General features: G+C 39.4%; 1 protein-coding gene across 1 annotated transcript in view; it reads left to right on the top strand.

Annotated features, from left to right (window-relative positions):
• Window positions 1-18000, top strand: part of mad1l1 (mitotic arrest deficient 1 like 1) — a 67919-nt gene extending 49919 nt beyond the window's left edge. Inside the window, exon 18 of the mRNA XM_085276275.1 lies at window positions 16135-18000. Within this exon, the coding sequence (XP_085132401.1) occupies window positions 16135-16284 (150 nt within the window). The 3' untranslated portion in view covers window positions 16285-18000. The remainder of the gene's footprint in view (window positions 1-16134) is intronic.
• The last annotated feature ends 963 nt before the right edge of the window (window positions 18001-18963 follow it).

Here is an 18963-nt window from a genome sequence, read left to right as displayed (position 1 = left end):
TGAACAGTTTATTCATTTGTCTGTTATAGCTTAATTTTGAAATAACTTAAAGCAGAGCTTGACTGCCAGGGAAGCTGGTTGCAACAGCTGTAAGGAGCTCGAAAGGTTACTGGTGTCAACATCGCCTCCCTCCCAAAGGGAAAGGAGGTTTTATGTATTCATCCTCTACTACAGTGCTATTGAATATATCTATTAAAATATCGACACAGCTGATGTTAAAAAGGAGGACAGTTATAGAACAGTCTTATTTATAATGTATGCTTACATTAGTCCTTTTCCTGTATCAGTTCTTTGCCGTTCCACGTTTTTGGACGGTGATTGTCTTTTGTAATTTTACCTCTGTACATCACCACAGTGAATTTTACATGAAATCACGTTTTTTTATTGAAATGCTGACTGTCAGCTTTTAATTCAAGTGATTTAACACTATAGCATTAACAATTTAGGAATGAAAGGCATTTCTATACGCATCCCTCTGTTTTCAGAGGATCAAAATTAATTGGACAATTGACTGATAAGCAGATTAATGGCCAGGCGAAGCCTGCTTCTTTGTTACTTTATGACAAATTAAGTTGATAAAAGATCTGGAGGCGGTGTTCAACTAGCTGCTCACTAGAACTAAATATGAGATTAAAAATCAACAATGAACGCAGCAATATAAAAAGGCCTGAAGATCCACAGAAGGAAACTGAATTTAAAGATCACAAAATCATTTCCATGGTTAAGAATCCTCTACAACAATTAACCAAACAGAGAACCTTTTCGAAGAGCCAGGCTTGTCATTCTCAAAGTCTACAACCAAGAGACAGCAGGTCATGAAAGAATCCAGAAACTTCTAAAGAACTGCAGACTCACTGGCCTCAGATAAGGTCAGAGTTCATGATTAAACCATAAGAAAGATACAAATAATGGCATCCATGGGAGAGTTCAAGGAGAAACGACTGCTGACCTAGAATAACACAAAGGCTCATCTCATGATTGCCAAAACATTTGGGAAATGATTCTGTGGACCGATGAATCAAAAGTAAAGCTTTTAGAAGGTTTGGGTCTGATCACATCTGACAAAACATTTCATAGAAAGAACATCGTAGCCGAGCAGGTCATCTGCTAATTGGAAGGTTGGTGGTTCGATCCCTGCTCCAGTCTGCAGTCGCCAAGTTACTAACCCCAAAGTAAGAACCAGTCCATTTATAATTTACCTTGCTCGAATCTTTATTATTATTTGGGAAATGTAGGCTTATTTATTTATTTTTACTTTCTTATTATTTTTCCTCTGCAGTATTAAAAATGGCATTGAGCCTTTTCCCAGGTATCAGTATAAAGTTTGAAATTTTAGTTTCATGACAGCCCTACTACTACAAACTTCTTTGAATTGACACTGAAGGTTTGCACTTTAATCACATATTGATTGTTTAATCTGAAGTCCACTGTGATGTTGATTATGGACCTGACACCTTTTTTTTTTCTTTGTTGTAAATCAAGTTAATATGTATACCTCCATGACGATGAGGGATTAAGTATTTATTAGGCCTCAAAAAAAAGTATGTTTGGAGACACGGACAGCTTGGCTGACATGACTTGTCTGGAGTGATTGAGTTGACATGTGGGTGAAGCAGGCCAGGTGAGTCATTCAGCAGAGATTTAAAGTCACATGGATGTAGTTTTTCTTTAGTTGTGGTTTGTAACTTTCTTGCATTTGTCAGTGAAGTTGGCAGTACACTTTAGTAGTTTTCGAGTGTTTTTAAACTTGTTTTAATTTGTTTGTTTTAGTTCATTATGATTATGGATCGTTCTACAGGTAGTAGTACTGACAGACCCTCAGGAGGTTACAATATGCTGTTTGTTTGGTAACATTTATTTATTTTCTCAGTGGCTTCCAATTTTAGTTTTAAGTAGAATGTACAGTTTGCGATCTAGCAAACCAATGATGCTTAACGCATTGATTTTTGTAAAACAATCAGGTTGTAGGTCTCAATCCTCTCACTTTCCAAAGGAGGAATAATATAATATACAGTGCGCTGTACATAGCAGTTAATGCCATTTCCACATTGATGCTAGAGTAATCTAAAGTACATTAATGTTTTATAATTCAATGCATAATTAAATCAAAACCCTAAAAGACTGATACCTTTAATTTGAAGCTGTGTGTGGAACTTTGTGGGTTATTAATATTAATTAATATTCAGCTTAAACCCATTCAGCCTTACGAAAAATACTGAAAAGTTGGAAGAATGGGACTGCAGTACAATTTCAATAAATGTCCTGCCTAAATTCCAGGAGTTATGTCCAACTTATTGCAAATTTAATTTGCCACATTTAGGTTTTCCGATTTGTTCAGTGAACACTTCGCCATCAGTACTCATTCATCTGTAGCTGCTATAGCATTGTAGCATATCTATTTTTAGCTGAATCTGATCAAACAAGGTCTTTTTTTTTTTTTTTCAAACCGCTAATGTAGTTATTAAAAACAGTCTTTCAGGATATTGTTGAGCCACTGTTTGTGTGTACTGTGCAGTCAGATAACTCCCTTTGTACAGTGGAATAACAGCACATTGTGTGTTTTATTCCACTCTCTTTTTTTTTTCATTAAAATCTCAGAGCGCATGTACACACAATAGCCTCTTGCTCATGTGTACAAGATGGAGTTGAGAGCCATAAAAATGAATATGAAAGTGAAAAAGAGATGAGTGGGTGTTTGAAATATTTTGGGAGAAGAAGGCTTACTGGGACTGAATTTCACTTTGCTCACTGACTGAAACAAAACACTCAATGATGTATCGCTGATAGCAATAAAGATAAACATGAGCAAAGCACTAATAAACAGTAAACACAAAGGCTGGTGGGAATACAAGAGAGAATACTTCTTCAGTGGATAGGACTGTATGTACTTAAGCCTTCAGAGAGCGGTCTCGGAGTGAAAACTCCCAGAGAAAGAGGAGAATGTTGACTCTGATTCCTCCTGACAGTTTCCTGTCCCGCTTGCCCTCGGGGTGTGTATGTGAATATGCGGGCACGCGTGTGTCTGTGCGTGCACTTTCGCGTGCCTGCTCTTGTCGGCGTCACTGCCTCCTCTGGTCGATGTTCGGAACATATGTCTGCTGTCTCCATGGTAACATGATACATCACACCCACACATAAGTCCACCTGAGGTCATGAATATTCCCGAGCCGGAGAAGGCTGCTTCGTCTCTGCCACGGACTCGAGGAAAGATGACCCATTAATGCCGGTGCTAAGTGGTCATCAGTTAATCACATTTGTATTAATAAAAAACATTTTTTGGGGAAAAATAACATCAATTATTTATCCACTTCTGATCAATAGGGCTGCTGAGTCTCAGAAGTAGTTTACGTGTGCGCACAAACTCATGGATTGAGAAAGCTACGTACACATCGGCCCCATTGATGTCCGTTTGCAGTTATGGTGTAGCTTACAGGACTAAGTGGGTCACCCATCGTATAGTATAGCTGCTGAATTAGCCACTGCTAGCAGAACACTCTAGAATTTCTAACTGAGCTATCATCAGTCAAGTTGCAATGTGAGAAATGTAGGCTAATGTAAGCTTTGAGGTTTGTGCTGTAAATATTCTCCATGCTGCTGTTTGGCAATAAAAGGTTACCCATCTTTTCTGCTTTCTCTTATGTATCTGTGACTCTTACTATTTTTGCTTTATAGAACCTGTAATTAGCCACCTACACGGAAGAGAAATCCACTTAAGAGACAGATAGCTTTGTCGAAGTAATGTTTGTAAATGTGATTTAGACGCTCAATCTAGAATTGTTTTTATTGCCAAGTCAGTTTATAAGCCATCCTTTTCTTATTTCCAAATTTTTTTATTTTTTCCTATCCTTATTTGCAAATTAAATCAGGAGAAGCATGTTCATTATGCTAACAATCTTGAGATTCCACATCACAAATCCCTGAGGCTGAGGAGTCCTATGGGAACCTGTGTTTCAGGGCTAAATGAATTTACGGAAAATGTATAAATGTTAAGAAATGACTAATAGATCTCTGCATATTTAAGAACAAGGGTTCAGTTAGAGAAAAGTTTAATTACATGTAAACTGTGAAACCCTTCTACTGAGAATCAGATGCAAAGCCAACAAACCGTGCACATAATATTTCATAATATTAGCTTTCTAACTGAATTGTAACACACAGCAACTTTGGTGCATTACAGCAAATTAAGTTGAAATAGGCTGTAAATCTCACCTTCATAGGGAATTCTGATAATCAGGTCTGTTTTTAACACTCAGTATTAATATTTACTAAATATTTTGTGGAAATAGTGCCATGTAAAATCTTACACTCTGAATCCAATTTTTTTGGTTAGCAGTAGTGGTGTTATGAGTTTGCAACTGGTCACAGACTGACTTCAACTGATTGCAATGTGTTTGCAATCTGTCTCCATTTGTAAATTAGACTATGATTATTCGTAAACTATACCAATGTGTCTGAGAGTGAGTCTGTGTGTGTGTCTGACATTTATTGGCATTAATTTTGTGAGCTCATATAGTATACTATAAACAGATTTTGTCTGAATATGGTCAGCAAACTGGTGCAGTGGTGAGCGCCATTCAAGAAAGTTCATGGTTTAAACCTGCTGGCTCGAGTCTTTCTGTGTGGGGTTTGCACTTTCCTGGTACTCCATCTTCCTCACACATTCCAAAGACATGTTAGATTAACTGGTGACTCTGAATTGGCCAGTCAAACTGGTGACCTGTCCAGGGTGTGCCCCACTGTTTGCTTATAATGAGTGCTAGGATAGTCTCCGCCCACTCTGCAAGCCTGAGTTTAAAAATGATTAAAAACTCAAATAGATGATGAGTGCTCCCAATACAGTCATATTAAGACATTTCTAATAATGTAATATGTTTTCAGGGCTCGCAAAATTTCAAAATCCCTGGTAGCCCTGCCGCTCTCTATACACAGTTCGCGCGATCGCAAAGTGAAAGTGAAAGCAAAAAACAAGCGCAAATTCAAACGCGATTTCAATGTGTCACATATTGACAGTGGCTCATCGATGCCGATGACTTAATTACTCAGCTACATTTGCGAAAGAATGCAAAAACATTGACATATCTTTCCTTCCTATGATAGCCCGACGGGCAGTGCTGAGATGGATTTTGGTAGCCCGACTGGAAAAATCGCTAGCCCCGGGACTTTGCGCTAGCGATTTTGCGAGCCCTGGTTTTTATTGTTCTATCACAATTTTAAAAATTGCACTGTCAAATTTCATTTTCAAAATAAATGACTACATTTTATAAACAGCGTACATCACTCCACTCTTAACTGATTTTACATCAAGACAGTGTTACTGAACCTGGACTGAGCCAAACATTTTTGAGTTGATACAATGTCTGTATACACAAATACAGTGTTACGTGTGTTACATAAAATTCACAAGTAAATGGGAAGATAACGTCTGGGCAGAATTAACCGTGTGTGCACGTGAGGCAAAGAGAGACGCTTTAACGATTCCAACAAGCTGCATTAGTACAGTGTCCACCCAGCCGTAAGTGTATCCACGTGACAAACCCAGCATCACTGCCAGTTTCTATATTATAATGCAGAGAAAAGCTCGGAACTGCTCAGAATTCCAACAGCAAAATCTTGTTTACCCAGTTTGTTTTCTTTGCGTCTTATCGGGAATGCTTGCTACATATAATGTTTTGCATTGGGATTAGCTCATTGTCACTGCATATAAATACCCTTGCTCTTCCTCACTTGGCATTCATTACTTGGTATTTTAATGCTAAAAAACAACTGGCCAGTTCATACTTTCTTTCAGTTTATATATTTAAGTCATGAATCATGAGAACTCTAAGTTGGTGATTAGTGGCCAGCTAATCACACATTAAAGCTGGTGACTGAGGCAGAGCGGTGTTTTGTATCTCTGATTACAGATTGATGGGAGCAAAGGCAACGATGAGAGAAATCTAAAATGACAAATACAGATGAACACGCCTGTCATTATGAATGTTCATCTTAGGTGTCTTCTACTAACAGCTGTAACTTACTCCATGTTTTATGTATTTGTGCTCCTGAGATTCAGGTTAATCACATTTATTAAGCTGAGGTCTTTCTCATAGCACTCACTAAATCATTTCGTCAGATGTATGTTGCCATTAGTTGTTCAGCGCTCAGTCACATTAGTAGCGTTTTTTTTAAATGTGTAAACAAAAAGCTGATTAGAATATAAATATGTATTGAATTGTTGCTGATTCAGTTTTGGTGGGAACTCCACACAGTGTTTCTTTCCCTCTCTCCTTTTCATCCTCTTCCCGACTCTGGAAAAATGCCAAAATCTGCATTTAAATTGCAAGCTATTAATCTGCATATTCAATTAATTTGCCTTCTGTTTTTCACCCGCACCCATCAACAGCTATGACATCCTTTGGAATTTCTCGTGTGTGTGTAAAGAGGCAAAGGTATAAATGATAATGAAATGTTTTCAAATGCACTGATTTCTATTCGAATGATCTAATCGCGGTGACAAAGATGCAGTGAAACAGAGGGAGGAAAGAACTACACAGAGAAGGATAGAGAAGAAAAGTCTACTCATTAGCGGTGGAGAGTAGAGGCAGAGGTCAGCTGATTTGTGAACTGCATGTCACCACCTCAATATAGAGCCATCTATCACATCCACACATGTGCAGCCAGATCAGGACTCTGAGTTTAATGTGCAGTTGAAAAAGACCAGTGCAAAGCGGCATGCCTTATCCAAGAACAGTGAAATTTTCTGTAAGTATTTTAGGCGTTACAGATTTAGGGAAGTGGAAAATGATTTGCTGAAGAGCACTGATTAATCATCATCTTTCCCCTCCACAATCTAAACTTCCAAACAGCTGTGCCAATCAGTTGTAATAACACAAACAGCTCATCAAATGGAAATGAGAAGCCAGAGAGCTTCACTTCTGCTAAAGAAATAACATTTGTTGTATTGTGGCGTGAAACGGTGATTCCAAAATCCCAAGTGTTGCCCTTTTTAAAGGTGAATTTAAGCACGTGGAGTTGCCGTGTTTTTTATTTTTGTAGCACAATAAGCCACCTAATGGTATTGGTGATAGCTGCACTAAATGAGAGCTTGGAAATGGTAACAATTACATGCAACATTAATATTACCCCGTGAATACTTTAATAAAGTCATTTAATGGGCTTCATTCAGAAAGTTTCCAATATGACTAAAAAAAATAAACCTCTACAATTGAGTTTTGTTTTTTGTTTTCTTTTCGTTGTAAAGAGAGAGAGCTTATTTTCTCAATACTTTTTAAAATCATTAAAAGAACCATTTTCACCCAAATTCACCCTCACGTCATGTCACAATACAACAGAAAAGAAAACCTTAAATTGGCGAAGAGGGCATTACAAGAGCCATGTTTACTATTGTGCAGCTTTTGAAGCTTGGGTCAAGAGTAGACGGCCATTTCTGGTTCAAAGATGATGGTGATAATAACTTATTATATAAATCACTTTTTTTAAAAAAAAGGATAAAGGAATAAAAACAAATTTTAAAAAACAGATAAATTAAAGGGAACAGCAATAAGAATGAGTAAAAACTCTAGGCACAGAGCTAAGACACGCAAGACAGGATGAACAAGTGGGTCTTTAACTTGGCTTTGAAAGCCCCCACAGAGCAGGCCTGCCTAATATCTTGCAGGAGGTTGTTTCACAAAGATGTGGCATGAAAAGAAAAAAGCTCGATCACAAGCAGCCAATACTGATTTTCAGCCTTCTTGATTGTACAAATTCCAAATTATCAGGACCCTTTCATTATATGTTTACTAGATCAGGAGATATTTGAAGTCTTTGCATTTTGACATTGAAAAACATTATTGTGAAAATTTCCAACAATTTATGAATGAACTTTTTCTATCCAGTCATGTTGCTAACCTAGCTGGCTGTTAAATGTTCCTCCACTTAATTTTCCAGCTTTTTGTTATCCCATCCCAATTTTTGAGGCATTTTTCTGACACCAAAGTCATTTTGAATTAAATATGAATTTGAGATTTTCAAATTATTGCTTTCTGTTTTCTTTACATTTTACACTTTCCCAAGTTTTTTGAAGTTGGGGTTGGAAATGTTTGAAAAATCCCAAAATCTCTATCGAGAGAAACCTTTTCAAGGTCAGAAAAATAATAGCGTTGATTATTGTGCTGCTGATCTTTTTATTGGCATGACAACAGAGGGCCCAGGGTTTTGTTTTTGCCTTGTTGTCTTTCATGTGTCTGATGGCGTAGGTGTAAACCTTTTACTCTGGCCCATTCTGCATTCAGAGAGGAGCATTATTGTCATTCAGGAAGTATGCAGCTCCTTGCTTGGATGAGGTCACTATAAAGCCCCACCCTGCATCTCAAGCCAGGAAGCATCGATTTCCTTTAATTGGATAGACAAATGAAAAGATGAATGGGATAGCACTTCTCCTCTCCATTGTTGAGTTGTCCTTAGTTTTTGTGCACAAGTTTGTCTTTTTAGATTCTTAGCCCTGATCTTGAGGAAACAAACAGAAGTTTTCCTTCATTTCTGCCTGCTTTCATGCTGGGTGAGGTCGAAGTCACCTTGTTGGAGGAACCTGTGATATTTGTGTTTACGGCACGTTGATGTCACCTTGGTTGTTTCCTACACGTTTTCAAACGTAAACAGAACCTTGTTGTTTTCATAAAGGTCAGATATAGTTAAAAACACTTCTTAGCGACGCGTGAATATGCAAATAGGGATTGATAAGGTCAGTATTTGAATAAAGCTGATTTAAAGGAAAAAAATCTCCCCTGACCTTTGATTAACTTGGTTTGAATTTTCTGTGCACGTGGAAAGAGAAATGTGAAAATAAATGTAACAAGTGGCACTAAGCCTATGGCCCGTTGGGTCATGTTCATTTAAAATATGAGTCTCTTTTAACCATTAAAAAAAATAATTTTATGTAGAGCTGGGCGATATGAGATTTTTTCATATCACGATATGTTTTTTTTTTCATTTCAGGCGATAACGATATCTATCACGATATAAGCCAAATAACTATATTTGTAAGATTTAAATGTGCCGTTGCTCACAAGTAAAATGTGAAATAATCAGCAGCTTGTTTTGATTTAAATATTTATTTCCCATAATAAGTTCAACAGGGTAGATGTACTTAAGGAACATGAGACTTTTTCAGATAAATAAAGGCAAATATTGCAAACTACACAAAAGGCAGCCGCTAAAGCGTTTAAGTTTCAAAATAGAACAAACGAAACAGACTAAATTGTCAATTCCACTTAGAAACAAAATATTAATTCTAAAAATAAATCTTAGTTTGTTTTACAGAAGAACAGACAAAACTGACTAACTTTTGTCAATATCAAATAAACTGAGAACTAAAAGGAAATTCTCAATCTCTCCTTGTTGTATAGCTTAGCTTTTCAAACAGTTTTAACAGTTACTTTAGTCTGACAAAAGCCGAATGACGAATTAGCGCTTCCAGTCAGAGACTGAGGCTACGTCCACACGTACACGGGTATTTTTGAAAACGGAGATTTTCCGTTTTCGTTTTAAAAAATAATCCCGTCCACACATAAAGGCAGAAATGAAGGAAAACGCTGCTATGAACATGCCAAAGCAGCAGGAGGCGCTAGATTCCTAACCGTGCAGAAATGTTGGCCAATCAGAAGTCTAGAAGCCTCGGTGGGAAAAAGTAAACAAAGCTGGGGCATAGAAGCAGAACAGTCGTATGTGTGGAGGGACAGTAACTGTGTGTATATGTAAGCATTTAAACACTGCAGGGAGTAGAATTAACAGTAACAGTATTGTAGAAATTCATTTCACCGAAACAATAACGTGGCGCACAGTGTGACGCATGCACCAGTTTATTGTATTTCCAGACTTGCTTTCGTGCCAAGTAGCGTGCAATTTACAGTGCACGCTACTCTGTTTTTTGTCAGACTTGAAATAGCCGAAATACCTTCACACTACGGAACTTCTATGGCTCTTCCGTTCGACAATCTCTCCGGCATTGGAACCGTCATCCGTTTTCTCTTCGGTCACGCTCGGTTGATTTTTCTAGTTGGCACACTCATTTCCTCCATTACGCGCTGGCTGTTTCCCAAACAAACACACGTGCGGCTTGGCACTTGTGCTGTACGTAACAAGTCACGCGACGTGACGCTGCGGCTGTGATTGGTTCGGCTCTGCGCTACTTAGTTTGGATTGGCTGACCTTTTTTTATTTTTTATTTTTTTATTTTAAGAGGACAAGAGCGGCGAGGTCTATCGCGATAGCTTAATTTCTCTATCGAGTAAAAGTTATATCGCGATACATATCGTTATCGTTCTATCGCCCAGCTCTAATTTTATAGCACAGCTTTGATGTGTAATTAAAATCTGTAATCACAGGTTAGCCTGTGTTAACAAGCAAAAATGACTCCTCCCCTTCATCTGTACTTAAACAGAATTGTTTATGAGTGCATCCGATATCAGTTTGCAACCTACTCAGTACAAGTCCATTTGGAGACCTGTTGATTTACTCAGGCAGATATGTGACCTTCTTGGACATTAAAAGAACCAAAAAGCGTCTTTCATTCATTCATTTATTAATTTAAACAGTTCTTCATATAGTAACAGTTTGTTCAACAGTGCTTTGGTCTTTTTCAGCCTTTATCAGAGTTTTATGTTATCAGACTATGTGCAGAGGTTGAGCCACAGTTCACTTTCACTTCAGCTTTTTTCCCCCTTTTTCTTAAACCTTCAGTTTGCCTCAAAAACGTCAAAGCTAATGCATTATAACACACTGTTACACAGACGCAGCACATTTACCTGTGATTGAGGGGAAAAGCTGTTTTTGATGGCCCATTTCTGTGTCACTGCATTTCTTTTTATGAATAATTGGCTGAGGGTCAGTACTCGCTGTTTTGGCAGGAGAAATATTCTTTCAGCTTGCTCCAACATCCCTTGCTTGACGGCCACTAATGCATAACTAGCTGGGTGTAGCAGCTGGAGAGTAAATACACAAAGAAAATGACAGCATCATAACAAACATCATGAATAAACCCTTGATCTGATTCACAATCATATCAACTAAACGATGTCTATTAGTGTGTTAAGATTAGTTTCCCCTGAAAACAAGAGTTCATGTTATGTCAATGATCCTCATACGGAGCACTGGAGGGACTGTAAACCTGACAAATGGCAGCATGCAGTCTTTTTACTTCAGATGATATTTTTCTTTCTACTAGAAACATAAACGCAACAAGGTTATGACAGCCCCATTTACTGTTAGACGTATTGGCACTTGAGAGGTGGAGGGAAACATACCTGGAAAAGTTGATGGTCAACATCAGTGTGAAAAGGTAATAACTGAATACAGAGAAGATGTACATCTTGTTAAGTAACACAAGAAAAAACGCAGGACTATTTAAAAAAAAAAAAAAAAAAAAAAACCGAATTGAAAGTTACCAACTTGAAGATTAAAACCACCACTATTGCAGAGCAAAATCCCATGTAGATCGCTCAGAACTTTCCAGTGTCCAACATGCCCAGAGGATTGATGTGAATATCTTCGGCGAGCCCTAAGATTCCTGGTCAAAATTTAGCCAGTGATGTGATGCTGCCATATCTGTCAGCCAGTGAGTCCACTGCACTTATCTAGATTTTAACAAATATGTGAACAGAAATTCGGGGTCTTAAAAGATGACCCCTGACGACCTTGCTGAAATAGTTACACGTCTGCTGGCTCAATCATCTGGACGCAAGTGCAGGTCGTCCGGTAATTTGGTTTATGGTCAAATATTTGCTTAACTAATGACCCTCACATCAGCCCGAGCTGTACTGTGTGTTTAGCCCTAATTAGCAAATGTTAGTGTTACAGAGGTAGTGTCGTGACATTGTCAGTGTGAGCATGTTAGCAGGGTGATGTCAGCAGTCGGCTCCAGGCACCACCACTGTGCAGCCTCACAGAGCTTGTAGCATGGGTGCTGCAAATGGCCGAACTGAAATCGAAAATGGTGAGCTTAATATAGCCTCAAAAAGGAACTGTAGAGTTGAAAGTTTTCAGACTGTAAAGTTATAAATTACATAATGGGAGCGGTGCTGAAGCAAGGCAGTTTGTGTGCAAACATTGCTGGAGTCTGGCTCTTCACCGCCTTATTCATTGTGCCCTCTTACCGTGTCTCCATGTTGCTCTGCCTCAGTCCCAGAGCACTGCTGCTTTTTGTATCTATAACCTTTAGTAATCTTTGTAAATCTCTGTAACCTTAGTTCAGGTGTGTGTGTGTGTGTCTGATTCCACGTTTGGCCACTTAAAACAATTGTTTTGTTCAGTGCTGTACTGTTTCGCCTCACGTTGAGGCTGGTATCTCAGTTTTCCTTTCTAGACGACCGTGAGCGTCCTCGCAGTCTTCGGACCCCAGAGGCCTCCATCAGCTTGTCCACTCTTACGTGTCTCTCACACACAGACTGCCAAAGACAAACACACAGATCTCCATGGTAACTAGTCCCAGTGTTTTCTCTTTGATCTATGCGTTTCATGTTCTCCAAGCCACGGCGTTTTTTAAAAACGCGTGCGTGCACACGTGTTTGTATGCGCGTGTCTGTGATTTGAGTCGCAGCTTGAGGATATGGTGTAGCTTTGAGACTGCAGCGCAGAGGGAAAAAAAATCTCACCAGGGATTGTCAGGCAGTTGGATGAAGTGATGGGAAGTAGTCAGAGAAAAGATGGTGCGATTAGAAAAGCCTTTGAACTGCTGTGTTGCGGTGATGCACAGATTATTTTAGAGGGAAATCAAGACTACATTTTTTTTTGAAGAAGTGACCAAAGCCACATTTCTTTCAGGTGTCCTAATTACACACAACTATGATCAGGATCAGCTAAGCTGGTTTTCAGAGTTAAACTTGTTCACTACTTGTAAAGTAGTATATCCTGCTGGCATCGCTATTTAATTGAGTGGGAAGAGAGGATCAACGCAGCATAGTATCAAAATATCTTGGCCTGGCCATATTGTATGAACAAAAAAGAAACAAGACAAAACACAACATATAAACCTCAATAAAAAATGTTAAATATTTGTAAAAATATAAAACCATAATATACATAAAATACAAAATTACTTAGAAGAAATCAATGAATACACAAACACTTCAGCCAATGCTTCCTCAGACTGGATGAGTAACGGGAACACTCACTGTCGGATCAGTGAGTACTTTCTTAAAAGTGCTTTAAAAGTTTAAACACCCACAGCTACAAACATCTGACTGGGCATAGATATCCTATGAAGGATTCTCATTGCATCATTATATGCAACATGCAGCTTCTGCGTGCTACATTATTTGTAAGATGACCACAAGGGTGCAGTATATAGCACTGTGCGATACACTTTAAATAAAGCCACTGTAACTGGAAGTGAACAAAAGCTGAATTTTCATGCAATAGTATTTGCCTGCACATAGAGCTTACATCGTTATCTGTATATGTCATCATCATCGTTCATTTGCTCAGTAATAACGTGCCCGAGGTATTTCACCTTTTTATGAACGTCAAGAGTATTTTGGGACAGTTTAAACAAAGGTTAAAATTTAGCTGTTCATCCTGCTTGATTCTACATATCAAGATTGCGCTTTTAACAGCATTGTACAGGGTGGGCCATTTATATGGATACACCGTAATTACATGGGAATGGTTGGTGATCTTAAAGTCCTGTTTGTGGCACATTAGTATATGTGAGGGGGCAAACTCCTCAAGATGGGTGGTGACCATGGTAGCCATTTAGAAGTCAGCCATCTTGGATACAACTTTTGTTTTTTCAATAGGAAGAGGGTCATGTGACACATCAAATGTGCAATACTCATCTTAGTTTCAAACGACCTGCCAGTGCCCCCCCCCCCCCCCCCCCCACACACACACACACACACACACACACACACACATACTGTGTGTGTATAAAATTTGATGTAATTTCTAAACAATTAATACAATCTGCACTTCGTGATTGTTTGATTTAATATCCACTCTGGCGCTGTACAGAGACTAAATCACCATAAAAATTAAACAAAATAAAAAATACACCACCACCCAATCCTAATGACACGGTGGGAGTAAAATTACTCTTACATTAGAATTGGACTTATTACATACATGTTACAAGTGTCTTTGAAAAAACAGAAGCACACCTATGACTTGATTTAGTTTAGCTTGTCTTTTGAAGCAGAACGTCTCTAAGGCTACGTTCACACTGCAGGCGAAAGCGCATCAAATCCGATTTTTTTTGACCCTATGCGACCCATATCCGATCATGCTATGACAGTGTGAACGGCACAAATCCAATATTTTCAAATCCGGTCTGGGTCACTTTCGTATGTGGTACTGAATCAGATACATATCCAATGTTTTAGAAAGCGACTGCTGTTTGAACGGTCATGTCGCATTAAATCCGTCTTTTACGTCACCGACACAAGACAGACGCCAATTATCAGCACCGGAGAAGACATCGCGAACGCTTCCTGGCCATCCAGTGTAGATGTCAGTGAAACTGTTGGGAAGACAACGTTGGAGAAACGTGAACATTTTATTTGTACTGAATAATCTGCAGATTCTGACAGAAATCTGCAACCACCCTTTGAAGCACCGCTCCTCTCTAAAACAGCAATAAGGATCATTAGGCAGGGATAGCTCAGTAGGTAGAGTGGTGGCCCCATGATCAGAAGGTCGGGGGTTCGACTCCACTGAACGGCTACCCTGAGGTACCCCTGAGCAAGGTACCATCCCTACACACTGCTCCCCGGGTGCTGCATTGGTGGCTGCCCACTGCTTCACTGGGTGAATGGGTTAAATGCAGAGGAACTATTTCCCTATGGGGACTAACACATACACATTATTACACATACATTATTATTATTAGGTTATCTACATTATTATGTAAATAACAAAATAACTTAAAGCAAAAATTGGGAAACGTAAAGTCCGAAGTCTTTATATTAAGAGCCATCAGTCAAGCAATACTGTTTGCTCTGGGCCTAAACAGAGCGCGTTGTGTGTGACGTCTTCTTTTGCGCATGCGGGCCACTGCGTTTGCTGTCACATTTTATTTGTAGTGTGAACACGCAGACAAAAAAAATCGGATTTGATCAAAAAATCTGAATTGAGCATCAAGACCTGCGGTGTGAACGTAGCCTAACAGACTTTGCGGCTCTGACTATAAACTTTTCATTCATATTTCCAAAGAATGACATTGAAACAGCAGGTCAGTATATCTGCGTTTCCTGAGCGCGCTCCATACTGCGTTAAGCCTCACTTAGGCATTGTGCAGTCAGCTAGCAAATGCCATTAGTTCAGGTATCCACTCCTCTCAGCCATTAGAGATTTGTGACTCTTCACACAGAAATGAACAGTTCACTTCAGGTTGTTGTGTGAGAGGAAGCGCACTAATTAGTTTATCAAATAATACTTTTTACAACACAGTCATGCACTACCTTGCAATTTCCAGCTGTTTTGTTCAGTCTTAGAAATAATGATGCTCAAACAGGATCCGTTTGTCAAATCATTAATTATCATTTTTTTTCCTAATGTGTTTTTAACTCCAGGTCTCACACAGTGAGAGGACATTTACAGAGTTGCTCCTTCAATAAAAGTGCTCTGTTGGAAATGATTTAGCGCGGGATTAAATCTTTGTCTGTTAATACCCTTTGATTTATTCTTTTCTCGACTTCTGGACTTCTGTTTCTGATTAAATGCCATTCTTCAGTATTTTCCCTTTGCCCTTCGTTTTATGAGCCTTCTCGTGACACTTGTCAAATCAGAGATTTGTGTGTCTGACACACATTGACACGGGGCATTTCTAAGATGTCTCAATATCTTCTCTGTATGTCATGGGACTCTGCTGCTCACTGCTTTCCCCCTCCCTGCGATGCTTTAATTACTTTATCCCTTGTTTCACTCATCCCTTTCTCCTTCACTTCATCGCCCCGAGCTGCTCCTCATTCCTTTTAATTAATCCACACAGATTTAGACACCTTCACCCTGCTGTGAATGCACACACACGCACACACACTAATTCCTAGTAGAGAATAACAACTTTTAAGTGAGCTTGCTTCACTTTGAAAGTTTTTTTTTTGTGTGTGGAAACAAATGCAGTGGGTCTGATTGCTTGTTATTGTGTGTTGTGTTTTGGTTCAGGGCTCCAACGGAAGCATGCAGCTTATGGAAACAGAGTTCTCCAAAACTCTGGGAGAGATGGTGGCTCTTCATCTGCATCACCAGAAGAGCATCCCAGCGTTCCTCTCCGCCGTGACCCTCGACCTCTTCAGCCGACAGACCACAGTCTGACAGAACTGCACACCATCTCACACACTCGTGTAAAAATTCGAGATGAGCTTAACTTTTATTTTGACTTTCCCCCCCCATCGCCCTCTATATACTTCACTTTTCCCCTCGCCTCATACAATATTCATAAATTGTTTTGATTGTGCCGGTATGTTTCAGCAGCTCTGTTGTATGAATAGATCAGCGAGTGCTGTTTTTGTGGCGGATCAGAATCCTGCTTTGATAGAATTTCTTTCATTGAAAAGCAGCTTGGTGCGCCTATTTGTACAATGAATATTTCATCAATAAAGTCTCGAGGAAACCATTTTTTTTTCCTAGTCATCATGAAAATGATCCATAAAAATCACTTATATTTGTATTTAGAGCCTTCTTTAAAAAAATAAAAATAAAAATACTGGATGTTGGAAACACACTTCCTCTAAGTTTGTTCCTTTCTCTAGGGCAGCGGTCCCCAACCCACGGGCCTCAGACCGGTACCGGTCCGTGAGAGTTGAGGCTCGGGTGTGAAATGTATGGTTTTAGCGTTATTTTGTTATCATTTTTATCGTTAACTCTGTTTTCCTGGGTCTTTTCACGTGTGTTATGAATAAATCTTCTTTTTTTTCGGTACTGGTACTAGTTTTATTTTGTTGTATTTATCCACGACACCTTAAAACCGGTCCATGGCACAAAAACGGTTGTGGACCGCTGCTCTAGGGGCCTTATACAAGAGAAAAGAAGCAGTTGTAGTTCCACTCTGTCCGAGCCAATCTGAGCCGGTGTCAAAGCAATCACTGAATCCTGCTTAGTTCAGTTTGTAATTCAGATTTGTTTTTCCCCTCACAAGATTTTTAAAGGTTGGAAGTCAGGAGGCGGTGCAGGGTAATCACACGGGGAGTATTTGTGCGTTTCCACTGTCAGCAGGATCACTAAGCTTGACTGACACTGAAACACTGAAGGAGTAACTGTGTGCAGTCATTTTAGATGTAATAGATGGAAAAATCATGGATATGGGTAATTTAAAAATTTGTGTCACCTATCAGCCTGTCACCCAGGAGAAACGGAGCAGGCGCGAATGAAAGGAACAGTGTCATACAGTATAATATTAGTTCAGGACTCTGAATTTCAATTGAGAAATTATGCATTTGCTCTCTCTTACTTGTTCCTGTGCACCAGCTTTACAGAAGAATTACAGTGTGTGGTGTGCCATGTGCAGGGAAGCTGTAATGTTTAGTGCCTGTAACACAGTCATTGTCCTTGAGTTTGATGAATTGCGATTTATCCCCTTTATGGCTTCAGTTAGCGATTGCATCTTTGTGTGTGTGAACACAACACAAGTGGAATTTCTTGGTAACAATAACGTGAAAATGGCAGAAATAAACACGCTGAAGAGGGGAAATGAGGAAGCCGTCCAATAAAACCGAGAAACAAAAGGAAGCAAACTGAGGATGAAGCCACTCATCACAGCAACGATATAAGGACTCCAGCTGGCCCAGCCATATGCCTCATGAGGCAACATATTCTGCACAGTACATGCCACATACTGTCCTTGTTTTGTTTCTGTTTTTTTACACACATTCTTTTTCACAGCGCAGCACATCTGAACACCCACCGCCCCGATGAGGTCATGTGTTTGAGGGTTTTGCGTAAGCTGTGCAGCACACGCTGCGATCTGCTGTACCTTTGTTGTTTTTGTCTTAAATTTGAAATGAAAATGTTAATAAAACACATTGGACTGTCGATCGAGTGAGATTTAATGAGTCACTGCGTTAATAAATACCCAGACCGCAGGCATTAGGAGACACTTGGATTTGGAGCTAGCACCCGAATGACTGGTGTCCGGGCTCGCACCCATGGGTCTAATTTGCCTCAGACTATGTCCAGATTGACAGATTGGCTACACAGAAGGTGTAGTGTGAGCAGCATGTCAGTGGAGCAGCAACAGCCGCTCTGCCCCTTTCCAGAGTTAGGAAGGGGGGGGATCCATCCTTGTGTTATTATAAAGCACTCTAAGTGTTTTGGTGTTTAATAAGCCTTCACACTAATGGAACTGTTACCCAAACTGCACTTCCTGGATCACATTTTTTGTCATGGATAATTGAAGAAACACGTTTTTGTTTTGTGTGTGTTTTTTTTTCTTTCTGAATGCTGATTACATGTAAATTAGTCTCTACTGAACAGTGTCTATAAATGTGCAAGCTCAACCAAAGAGGTAACGAGTAGTAGCCACTGAATATGTACTAGTGGACAGCTCGGGTGTATTGCTTCTTGCACGACACTGTATTAACTTAATATTTATTTTATTTATTTATATTTTGGGGTGTTCAAACTCCTTATTACTATAGCAGCAGGTTGTGTGCTTAGAGGGCCGAGCATTACCAAGTGGATATAGTTAAGACTACGTCTAAGCACGGCTCTCTTTCTGGAGTCAAACTCCCACCAGGGCTGGAGTTGCTCTGAGTCAAAGTTGCTGCCAGCGCTCCTGTCCGACAACCCAATAACATGGTGCTGGATGCCGAAGGAATCTGTCAAACCAAAGTACAAGGATTTCTGGGCTTAGCTGACAAATAAAACAGGTGAGGAAAAAAGAGAGCCTGCTAGTGCTACTGTAGAACAGTCTACGGGGTTATTAAATGAGAGTTAACCTACACGCTGTACGTTTCCATTTTGCAATAGAGGAAAAATGTCTGGCACGTTATGGTT

The sequence above is a fragment of the Mchenga conophoros genome, linkage group LG6 (assembly GCF_057382185.1).
Source record: "Mchenga conophoros isolate Kocher_MC1m ecotype Shallow Benthic linkage group LG6, M_conophoros_male_GT1.1, whole genome shotgun sequence".
Classification (NCBI taxonomy): domain Eukaryota; kingdom Metazoa; phylum Chordata; class Actinopteri; order Cichliformes; family Cichlidae; genus Mchenga; species Mchenga conophoros.
This window is presented reverse-complemented; position numbering and strand designations above follow the sequence as displayed.